Source organism: Schistocerca americana, chromosome 2 (genome assembly GCF_021461395.2).
Source record: "Schistocerca americana isolate TAMUIC-IGC-003095 chromosome 2, iqSchAmer2.1, whole genome shotgun sequence".
Taxonomy (NCBI): domain Eukaryota; kingdom Metazoa; phylum Arthropoda; class Insecta; order Orthoptera; family Acrididae; genus Schistocerca; species Schistocerca americana.
In genome coordinates, this window is record NC_060120.1 from 572,828,816 (window position 1) to 572,841,182 (window position 12,367).

General features: G+C 43.4%; 1 protein-coding gene across 1 annotated transcript in view; it reads left to right on the plus strand.

Moving 5' to 3' along the window:
* LOC124591556 (serine-protein kinase ATM-like) overlaps positions 1 to 12,367 on the plus strand; it is a 456,741-nt gene that overhangs the window by 294,487 nt on the left and 149,887 nt on the right. Inside the window, exon 30 of the mRNA XM_047131742.1 lies at positions 12,241 to 12,352. Within this exon, the coding sequence (XP_046987698.1) occupies positions 12,241 to 12,352 (112 nt within the window). The remainder of the gene's footprint in view (positions 1 to 12,240; positions 12,353 to 12,367) is intronic.

Genomic DNA, 12,367 nt, shown 5'->3' on the forward strand with positions numbered 1-12,367 from the left:
GTTTAAATGAACTGTGGCCTACATCTACATCTACATCCATACTCCGCAAGCCACCTGACGGTGTGTGGCGGAGGGTACCTTGAGTACCTCTATCGTTTCTCCCTTCTATTCCAGTCTCGTATTGTTCGTGGAAAGAAGGATTGTCGGTATGCCTCTGTGTGGGCTCTGATCTCTCTGATTTTATCCTCATGGTCTCTTCGCGAGGTATACGTAGGAGGGAGCAATATACTGCTTGACTCTTCGGTGAAGGTATGTTCTTGAAACTTTAACAAAAGCCCGTACCGAGCTACTGAGCGTCTCTCCTGCAGAGTCTTCCACTGGAGGTTATCTATCATCTCCGTAACGCTTTCGCGATTACTAAATGATCCTGTAACGAAGCGCCCTGCTCTCCGTTGGATCTTCTCTATCTCTTCTATCAACCCTATCTGGTACAGATCCCACACTGCTGAGCAGTATTCAAGCAGTGGGTGAACAAGCGTACTGTAACCTACTTCCTTTGTTTTCGGATTGCATTTCCTTAGGATTCTTCCAATGAATCTCAGTCTGGCATCTGCTTTACCGACGATCAACTTTATATGATCATTCCATTTTAAATCACTCCTAATGCGTACTCCCAGATAATTTATGGAATTAACTGCTTCCAGTTGCTGATCTGCTATTTTGTAGCTAAATGATAAGGGATCTATCTTTCTAAGTATTCACAGCACATTACACTTGTCTACATTGAGATTCAATTGCCATTCCCTGCACCATGCGTCAATTCACTGCAGATCCTCCTGCATTTCAGTACAATTTTCCGTTGTTACAACCTCTCGATACACCACAGCATCATCTGCAAAAAGCCTCAGTGAACTTCCGATGTCATCCACCAGGTCATTTATGTATATTGTGAATAGCAACGGTCCTATGACACTCCCCTGTGGCACACCTGAAATCACTCTTACTTCAGAAGACTTCTCTCCATTGAGAATGACATGCTGCATTCTGTTATCTAGGAACTCCTCAATCCAATCATACAATTGGTCTGATAGTCCATATGCTCTTACTTTGTTCATTAAACGACTGTGGAGAACTGTATCGAACGCCTTGCGGAAGTCAAGAAACACGGCATCTACCTGTGAACCCGTGTCTATGGCCCTCTGAGTCTTGTGGACAAATAGCGCAAGCTGGGTTTCACACAATCGTCTTTTTTGAAACCCATGCTGATTCCTACAGAGTAGATTTCTAGTCTCCAGAAAAGTCATTATACTTGAACATAATACGTGTTCCAAAATTCTACAACTGGTCGACGTTAGAGATATAGGTGTATAGTTCTGCACATCTGTTCGACGTCCCTTCTTGAAAACGGGGATGACCTGTGCCCTTTTTCAATCCTTTGGAACGCTACGCTCTTCTAGAGACCTACGGTACACCGCTGCAAGAAGGGGGGGGGGCAAGTTCCTTCGCGTACTCTGTGTAAAATCGAACTGGTATCCCATCAGGTCCAGAGGCCTTTCCTCTTTTGAGCGATTTTAATTGTTTCTCTATCCCTCTGTCGTCTATTTCGATATCTACCATTTTGTTATGTGTGCTACAATCTAGAGAAGGAACTACAGTGCAGTCTTCCTCTGTGAAACAACTTTGGAAAAAGACATTTAGTATTTCGGCCTTTAGTCTGTCATCCTCTGTTTCAGTACCATTTTGGTCACAGAGTGTCTGGACATTTTGTTTTGATCCACCTACCGCTTTGACATAAGACCAAAATTTCTTAGGATTTTCTGCCAAGTCAGTACGTAGAACTTTACTTTCGAATTCATTGAACACCTCTCGCATAGCCCTCCTCACGCTACATTTTGCTTCGCATAATTTTTGTTTGCCTGCAAGGCTTTGGCTATGTTTATGTTTGCTGTGAAGTTCCCTTTGCTTCCGCAGCAGTTTTCTAACTCGGTTGTTGTACCACGGTGGCTCTTTTCCATCTCTTACGATCTTGCTTGGCACATACTCATCTAACGCATAATGTACGATGGTTTTGAACTTTGTCCATTGATCCTCAACACTATCTGTACTTCAGACAAAAGTTTTGTGTTGAGCCATCAGGTACTCTGAAATTGCTAAACAGAAAAATCTTCCTACCCTTTTTAATGTTTCTATTTATGGCTGAAATCATCGGTGCCATAACCGCTTTATAATCGCTGATTCCCTGTTCTGCGTTAACTGTTTTAAATAGTTCGGGTCTGTTTGTCACCAGAAGGTCTAATATGTTATTGCCACGAGTCGGTTCTCTGTTTAACTGCTCAAGGTAGTTTTCAGATAAAGCACTTAATAAAATTTCACTGGATTCTTTGTCCCTGCCACCCGTTTGAACATTTGAGTCTCCCAGTCTATATCCGGCAAATTAAAATCTCCACCCAGAACTATAACATGGTGGGGAAATCTACTCGAAATATTTTCCAAATTATCCTTCAGGTGCTCAGCCACAACGGCTGCTGGACCAGGGGACCTATAGAGACATCCAATTACCATGTCTGAGCCTGCTTTAACCGTGACCTTCACCCAAATCATTTCACATTTTGGATCTCCGTCAATTTCCTTCGATACTATTGCACTTCTTATCGCTATAAACACGCCTCCCACTTCACTGTCCAGCCTGTCTCTGCGGTATACATTCCAATCTGAGTTTAGGATTTCATTACTGTTTACGTCTGGTTTCAGCCAACTTTCTGTCCCTAGTACTATATGGGCGTTGTGACCGTTTATTAATGAGAGCAGTTCTGGGACCTTTCTATAGACGCTCCTGCAGTTTACTATTAGCACATTAATATTGTTATTCCCTGTTGCATTTTGCCTACTCCTACCTTGCCGCGTCTCAGGAGGCATCTTGTCAGGCCTAGGGAGGGAATTCTCTAACCTAAAAAAACCCCATGTGCACTCCACACGTACTCTGCTACCCTTGTAGCCACTTCCGGTGTGTAGTGCACGCCTGACCTATTCAGGGGGACCCTACATTTCTCCACCCGATAGCGGAGGTCGAGAAATTTGCACGCCAGACCTCCGCAGAATCGTCTGAGCCTCTGGTTTAAGCCTTCCACTTGGCTCCAAGCCAGAGGACCGCGATCGGTTCTGGGAACGATACTACAAATAGTTAGCTCTGATTCCACCCTGCGATCGAGGCTTTCTGCCTTCACCAATTCCGCCAACCGCCTGTACGAACTGAGGATGACCTCTGAACCCAGACGGCAGGAGTCATTGGTGCTGACATGAGCAACAATTTGCAGTCGGGTGCACCCAGTGCTCTCTATTGCCGCCGGTAGGACCTCCTCCACATCTCGGATGAGACCCCCCGGCAAGCAGACAGAGTGAACACGGGCCTTCTTCCCCGACCTTTCCGCTATTTCCCTAAGGGGCTCCATCACCCGCCTAACGTTGGAGCTCCCAATAACTAGTAAACCCCTCCCCCCGTGTGCCTGCTCGGACCTTGCTGAAGGAGCAGCCACATGTCCACTCACAGGCAGAGCGGGCGATGCCACACAGCCAGCCTCCACATTGACCCTCCGCCTCGTGCGCTGCGAACGCCGCTGAACCCGCCACTCCACTTGGGGAGAGGGTGGCGCAACCGCGCCCGGTACCCGCGAAGATGTCTCAACAGCAGGGACAGTGGGTGAAGCATGTAACACCTGGGGTGTACCTTGCGATGCACCAGACGCCCCACTGCCGCTACAGTCCGAGGCAGCAGCCTGAAGACGGCTGACCGTGGCCATCAACATGCTCAGCTGTTCGCGAACAGTGGCCAGCTCCTCCTGCGTCCGTACACAGCAGTCACACATCCTATCCATCCTAAGGAATCAATTTACTGAAGAGAGTTAATCAACTTTTAACTAGACTGCTAATTCACTAAAGGTGGCTGTTTATTGACTAAACTGTGGTTGCTAGCCATTTCTTGTAGAAAACAATGAAAATAGCACTACCTGTCTCTGGTCTACAAATCATATTGATAAGCCTTTCAGAACTCAGGGTATCCACTGAAATAAGAATTTCTTTATTTATTTTATTTTACTTGTCCAGGACTTAGATATACAAAATAATTAAAATGCAACATGATAAATAAAAGTACTGTACAGTAATACAAGATACTGACAGTAATAACAAAATACTGCAAGACATTTATGGTTTTCTATTAAATTGACCTCAGTTCCAGAATCCTGCGGTTTTGATGGCCTTGCCATTTGCTGCATAAAGATCTTCCGTAGTGCAAGGATCAGGCAGGTAGACCAGGAGATGTGTGTCATGAAGGTTGCCACACTCACATAATTCCTCCTCATTGCCCTCATTGGTGTAGCCTCAATTGCTGAGGCTCACCTTGCGCCTTGATACTCCTGTCCTCATCGGTCTAGAGCTTTCCATGTCACATATGGCAGATGAAAGCCTATGGCAGGTTCGTCTTTGATGTTCTTCCTGTGCCTTACAGTTAATGAATCTCGCCATAGCTCTGTTTGACACGTTCCGGGTACTGAGGGAATTGGTGATGTGTGCGTGAAGCTCCTTCTTGACCTCGGCCTTGACCTTTCTGCTTCATGTCTGAACAGGTGGTGCCTGGGGTCGATTTCCTGCTTGTTTTTTCTCAATACCTGCAGCTGTTCTTCTGCAGATGTCAGGTGGCGCTATACCCATAATTTGATAGATTTTGGTGACAGGAGTTGATCCTAAGTGACCAGTCACAATGTGTCCAATCTCATTCAGTGCCTTATCCACCTGTTTAGCTTGTGTGGATTTGCGCCAGACTGTGCTGCATATTCTGCTGCAGAGAAGCATAGTGCCAGGGCAGATTTATGGAGTACATTAGGCTGTGATCCCCAGGTGGTGGAAGGAAGTTCATGTGTGATGTTGCTGTGAGCAGATATTTTCAGCCTGGGTTGTTGGCAACGATCTTTGAACATGAGGTTACTGTCCAGCTTAACTGTCAATTATTTTGGAGTATCATAGTGGCATACTTGTTACTCTCTCCACGTAATACTTAACTTCCTCCTGGCTTCCTGGTTTCTCAGATGAAAGGCACAGACCTGCATCTTTTTGGCATTTGGCTTCAGGTGGTTATCATCGTAATACTTGCCGATACCCTCGAGGGCTGCTGTCAGTTTCGTCTCCACTCCTCCAGAGGTTTTGCCTTGAACTGCAGCTGCTGTGTCATCTGCATAGGTAACTATCCTTGTTTGAGGGTTGATTGGTTGGTCATTAATGTAGATGATGAACAGCATTGGTGCCAGTACACAGCCTGGAGGGAGACCATTCTTCAAGGTCCCGCATCGGGTCTTCCTGTTACTCAGACTGACAAAAAACCTCCAGTTTTGCAGCAAACACTGGATGACTTATGTTAGGTGGTCGTCTTTTGTAAATGAATATAACTTTATAATCAATTTCTTGTGGTTGACAGTGTCATGTACTGCTGAAAGATTTCATGCTTGAGATATGGAATATGAAACAATCAGGTGTACCCTGGACAATGTTAGGAGGAACTCTAGCAGTAGATCCTTCCACCACCAAGAGTAAGATCAAGAAATAAGAATGCTGAATTCAGGTGAACGTAGCTTTGCACTCAGTCATTATTAAGAAGATACGAACAAAGAGGTATTGTCAGCCTCATTCGGAAGGGATACATACATTTAAAAAATTAATATTCTAAAGATTTACTGTGATAGGCATTTTGAAGCTAAACTGATGTAAATTTGTGGAAAACTGACAGTAAATGTCATTAATATAGAGGCCTAATGCTGCTAATTTTGAGTAACTAGATGCATTATTAAGTCTCATGAACTCTGAATTGATTGAAACAATAACTAGAAGTGATTACAATTTAAATGGTGTAGACAATACAGATGTAGAACCACATTAAAACAGTTGTCATTTCATGTATTATAACTCCCCTACTCTAACTATATTTGAGAATATTTATTTAAGTGCTCCCTCCCTGTCATAGGGTACAGTCTTGAGCCACAGCTTCTGAGTTACATTCATCGTGGTTCTTAAAACAACAAAGCTGGGAAAATCAACATGACAATGAGAGGCATAGCAGTTCAGGAATTTTGGAACTTATATATAGACACAAATCCAAAAAGACTGCACATAACATATGACATATACCAAAAAAATGATTGTCATTTTTAAAGTAAGAACCAATTGGTAATGGAGTAAGAGAAATTTTATTTACGAATGTAACTTAAATCACAAATGACAATATCCAATTTTTTTCACTTTTCGGCATAGTTACATGAACATTTAAACATTTGTCAAGTCATGGCACCAGCTTTTGGACTGCATCAAAGAACTTACCTCCTGACTGTTAAACCAGTTAGTAACTGTTCCTTTCAACATGTCATCATTTTCCAAGTGCTTTCCATCAAGAAATCGCTTCAGTTTTGGAAACAGATGATAGTCTGATGATGCTAAGTCAGGGCTGTGTGGGGTATCATTCAGTAATTCCCAATGAAACTTGTCCAGTTGTGTCTTCGTTCTTGCTGCAGTGTGAGGCCAAATATTTTTGTTAAGCAGGATGATGCTGCAAGAGAACAGTCCCTGCCAGCAATTTTGAATAGTGCACCTAAGCTTTTTTAATGTTTCACTTGGCAAAAAGCGTGTCAGAGGAATGCCTTTCCAGTCCGTGTTTAATGTTGTCTCTTGTATTTCATGTTGTTTTTTTTTCAGAGAGTTTAAATGATGCCACTCACGGAATGTTTGAATGATGCCATTCACTGCATTGACATTTATTCTCTGAAGTGTAGTGCGAAATCCACGTTTCATCACTGGTCACTGTGTGACCCACGAGCTCATCACTATTTTTATGATGGCGCCCCAAACCGGACAAAAAATATGCCATTCACTTTGTTTTGTATTGTTCTGCCAACATTTTTGGCACCAATCTCGCACACATTTTTTGTTGCGAAGTTTGTCAGTAACAGTAGGATAAACTACTCATCTTGAAACTTGCGGAATTTCTGAGGCAGCGTGTCAGTAGTAAAATGCCTGTTTTGACGAATTGCTCATCAACTTTTTGTGTCACGTCTTCATTCATGACAGTAGGCCGTCCAGATTGTTCTCCATCATGAACAGTTGTCCTTCCTTCATTAAACAGCCTACACCATTTACACACGTTTTCATCATTCATTACACCTGCATCATAAACTTCAGCAAGCTGCCAGTGAATTTCAGCAGGACAAACTTGTTTTGGATTTAAAAACTGATTGACATGGCAATAAACGAAGCAGTATAACTATACAACCAACACCAGCAGAGACGTGAAATGTAATGGTGACATAGTGAGAAACTAGCCGAGCGTGGCAGACTGTGAATGGATGTCGCGTGGCAGGATGCCTGGACGCAGTACGCTATCGGTTCTTACTTTAAAAATGACCCTAGTAGTATATCCTTCAATTTAGTCAAAATCTATTTTAAAAACTATTAACATAAAAAATTAGCCTGTTGTAATAGATTAAATCTATCGAAGCACTTAGTGCAAATGACATCAGAATACCATCTAAAACTAAGAGACGACTCACTTGACATTAAATCATTGTTGTTGTGGTCTTTAGTCCAGAGACTGTTTTGATGCAGCTCTCCATGTTACTCTATCCTGTGCAAGCTTCATCATCTCCAAGTACCTACTTCAACCTACATCCTTCGAAATCTGCTTAGTGTATTCATGTCTTGGTATCCCTCTATGATTTTTACCCTCCACGCTGCTCTCTAATACTAAATTGGCAATCCCTTGATGCCTCAGAACATGTCCTAAATGATTACAAGATTAAACTGCACAAAAAAATTATTGTAAAATCCTAGGCGAGGTCATCATAGCATTGAACTATATGTTCCTCAAAGAACAAAATGAGATAAGAACTTTGCAAAACATAGTAAACAGTAATATAAAAGTAGCCCATGTTAGTATAAAGGAAATGCAGTGAAATTACGGAAATGAAGACCAGAAAAACTACAGTGGAAAATAAATTTATGGAAGATGTTGAAAGTGACCCCTGCAACATCTGTCACAATTGTGCCTATTCAGGTAAACCTGGTGCGAAGTTCGGATATCGATGGCAGCAACATCACAACTAATGTTGTCTTTCAGTGTGTGGATTTGTTTCATGGACCTTGCTCTTCAAGTGGCCTCATAGGAAAAGAATCACATATTGTTACATCCGGCAAACATGGTGGTTGTAAGTGGTTGCTGAGAGTTCGTTCCTCATTCAACATGGACTTGTTCCAGGAATCCCTTATCTTGTTGGAAGTAGTAGTATTGTATTTCCTATTCAGCGAGTTGAACACAAAATGTATCAAAAATTTCCATATATGCACCCATGTTGAAGGTAGAGTCAAAAAATATCAGTCCAGTGATCTGCTACACCACACCAAACACAGATTTTTTTTTTCATCGTGGAGTGCTGACACACAGTGTTCCGGTGCCCATTGCCCAGTGTCTCACATTCTGTGAATTCACATGACTGGAAAGATGAAACCATGCTTCATCACTCGTGATGTAATGGAAAGGATCTAACAGACCATTGTTGATGTTATTCAAAAGCCACATGCACTAATCTACACATAACTGCTGCACAACCATCACACGGTATGGCTTCAAATTAATCCGCTGGCAACTCCTCCTACTTATATGCACCTGTTGGGCCAATTTATGTGTAGATTTGTTTGGACCCTGAATAATTCTTCAGCACATGTCTGCAGTAAGTTACAGTGTGTGAACTGAAGGAATTCCTTGTCATTTTAAATTTTGCACAGATCTGTAGATGCACCAGTTTTTATACAGACTATGTATTGTTCTCTGTGGTGGTACTCTTCTGTCTGGATACTTGACCCCGAAAATTTTGCAAGTTTCCTGAATCAAATATATTTTCACATATGCTTCCCCAATTTCAATTCTTTCTTCTATCATAAAAGTTATTTTGCAAGCCACAAAGAGAAATGTGTAACATCGCTGATGAAGTGAACTGAAATGCTGACAAAAGAATGCTAACAGTTGATTATTGCATAAAACTGTCCATTGTTGTAGCTGTTTATCAATTTCAGAAGTTGAAATATTTGTTCGTGTCCAAAGAGGTGGTTGGCTACTTTCTACTGCACTGCTCCAGTTGATCTGTGAAATGAGAACCTTTTTTTAATGTACACTCCTGGAAATTGAAATAAGAACACCGTGAACTCATTGTCCCAGGAAGGGGAAACCTTATTGACACATTCCTGGGGTCAGATACATCACATGACCACACTGACAGAACCACAGGCACATAGACACAGGCAACAGAGCATGCACAATGTCGGCACTAGTACAGTGTATATCCACCTTTCGCAGCAATGCAGGCTGCTATTCTCCCATGGAGACGATCGTAGAGATGCTGGATGTAGTCCTGTGGAACGGCTTGCCATGCCATTTCCACCTGGCGCCTCGTTGGAGCAGCGTTCGTGCTGGACGTGCAGACCGAGTGAGACGACGCTTCATCCAGTCTCAAACATGCTCAATGGGGGACAGATCCGGAGATCTTGCTGGCCACGGTAGTTGACTTACACCTTCTAGAGCACGCTGGGGGGCACGGGATACATGCGGACGTGCATTGTCCTGTTGGAACAGCAAGTTCCCTTGCCGGTCTAGGAATGGTAGAACGATGGGTTCGATGACGGTTTGGATGTACCGTGCACTATTCAGTGTCCCCTCGACGATCACCAGTGGTGTACGGCCAGTGTAGGAGATCGCTCCCCACACCATGATGCCGGGTGTTGGCCCTGTGTGCCTCGGTCGTATGCAGTCCTCATTGTGGTGCTCACCTGCACGGCGCCAAACACGCATACGACCATCATTGGCACCAAGGCAGAAGCGACTCTCATCGCTGAAGACGACACGTCTCCATTCGTCCCCCCATTCACGCCTGTCGCGACACCACTGGAGGCGGGCTGCACGATGTTGGGGCGTGAGCGGAAGACGGCCTAACGGTGTGCGGGACCGTAGCCCAGCTTCATGGAGACGGTTGCGAATGGTCCTCGCCGATACCCCAGGAGCAACAGTGTCCCTAATTTGCTGGGAAGTGGCAGTGCGGTCCCCTACGGCACTGCGTAGGATCCTACGGTCTTGGCGTGCATCCGTGCGTCGCTGCGGTCCGGTCCCAGGTCGACGGGCACGTGCACCTTCCGCCGACCACTGGCGACAACATCGATGTACTGTGGAGACCTCACGCCCCACGTGTTGAGCAATTCAGCGGTACATCCACCCAGCCTCCCGCATGCCCACTGTACGCCCTCGCTCAAAGTCCGTCAACTGCACATACGGTTCACGTCCACGCTGTCGCGGCATGCTACCAGTGTTAAAGACTGCGATGGAGCTCCGTATGCCACGGCAAACTGGCTGACACTGACGGCGGCGGTGCACAAATGCTGCGCAGCTAGCGCCATTCGACGGCCAACACCGCGGTTCCTGGTGTGTCCGCTGTGCCGTGCGTGTGATCATTGCTTGTACAGCCCTCTCGCAGTGTCCGGAGCAAGTATGGTGGGTCTGACACACCGGTGTCAATGTGTTCTTTTTTCCATTTCCAGGAGTGTATGTAGTAATTGATAACAAATAGGCCCAAGTCAAGCGCATGTCTGATAATTTAGTATTGATCAATTTGTTAAAGTATTGCCTAATTGAGTGTTCCAAAGGAAGTGAGATGAAATCGAACAAGATCCCAAAAATCTGACGAGAGCTTAATTATCAGACACCATTAACATGAGCTTCATAATATTTTAGGTACTTATGTTTCGAATCTCTTTGTGGACAGATAGGCTTAAATAATGTTATTGTCAATAATAAGGAAATTCTGTTTATGCAGTAGTTGTCAGCATTTCTGAGCAAGTTTCGTGTTACAGAATTTTCTAACATTGGTACAGAAATATACTCAGTGACAAAAAAGTTTGATTTTCAAATCCTCCATGATGGAAGATACACTAGAACAAATAAATTGAAAATTATAACAGAAATTACTGGTTGGAATAGCACACAAAAAGGAAAGGCAACCGCACATCTATAGTGAACTGATGTGCAGAACGTAGATAGAACAATCTAATGAGCTCATGCTCTTTCTCTAATAAAAATATAAACATTCTCTCTCTCTCTCTCTCTCTCTCTCTCTCTCTCTCTCTCTCTCTCTCTCTCTCTCTCCCCCCTCTCTCCCTCCCCCCCCTCCTCCTCTCTCTCTCTCTCTCTCTCTCTCTCTCTCTCTCTCTCTCTCTCTCTCACACACACACACACACACACACACACACACACACACTCTTTCGAGTAAGTTACTGTCAGTACTGTTTTCTATTGGATTTCTATGCTCTGCACATCAGTCCACTATAGGTGAGTGGTTGCCTTTCCTTTATTTGCCATAAATTAAAAAACTATGAGGAATATTTTGTCACTTTTCAGTGTTTAATTTTTTTATGTGAATGCCACAAAACGAATTTGAGATATCGCACAATACCAAATCCAACTCTTAAAGATCCCATGACCATCATTGTGTTTCCCGCTTTCCTAGTATTTACCCTGTCTGGCGCTTTTGTGTTTTGGCAAGATTATTCTTTATTTAACACTGCTGCTGGATATTCTGTTTGCTACCACCATCATCAGTTAACCTAATGGAGGGAAGTAGTGTACACCATTGGTCTGTGAAATGTGTAAAGATTGTCCTCTGTGTTACTGCATTTTAATTACTTGATAATTATATTTTCTGAGGCGGTGATGAGAGACCAGCCCAGACAAACATGGGAAGCCACCAAAAAAACAATACTCAGTTTTGCCGCTGTAACAGACAAACAGTTGTTAATCTGCTTTGTGGATTCAGTCTGGGCCTGGCTCCCCCCCCCCCCCCCCCCCCCCCCCCCGACTCATAATCTAGTGCACTGTACAATGAGCTGTGTTAGGTCATGCCCATTGGCACATGTAACTGATGTAAATAAAGAATGATTAGTGCTAAATGTTGTTACTTATTCAGTTTCTTCATTTATTTCTTCAGTCATATTTCACTCTGAATTATGATACCTTTGGCAAAAGAATTTTGCCTAGCGGCAGAGAAATAACTTTGAACATTGTTACACTATATAGTTCATAATTATATGTTAATGTAAGATTTTTTAAACATATATTACATCCTCACTTAAAATCCTTACAATTTTGAGATGCATTATATTGCTCATAGTCATATCATAATTAGTACAGCCAGCACAGATTTCAGTGTCTCAGTTCATATTTTTTAGTTTCAGGACCAGAGTTTAAATTACAAGTGATTATGAATAGGGCATCAGTGCAATGTATGCTTGATGTAGTGCACTTTTTAAGAATGAGAAGGCATGCTCAACAAAGGATAAGGTAAGAGATAGTCAT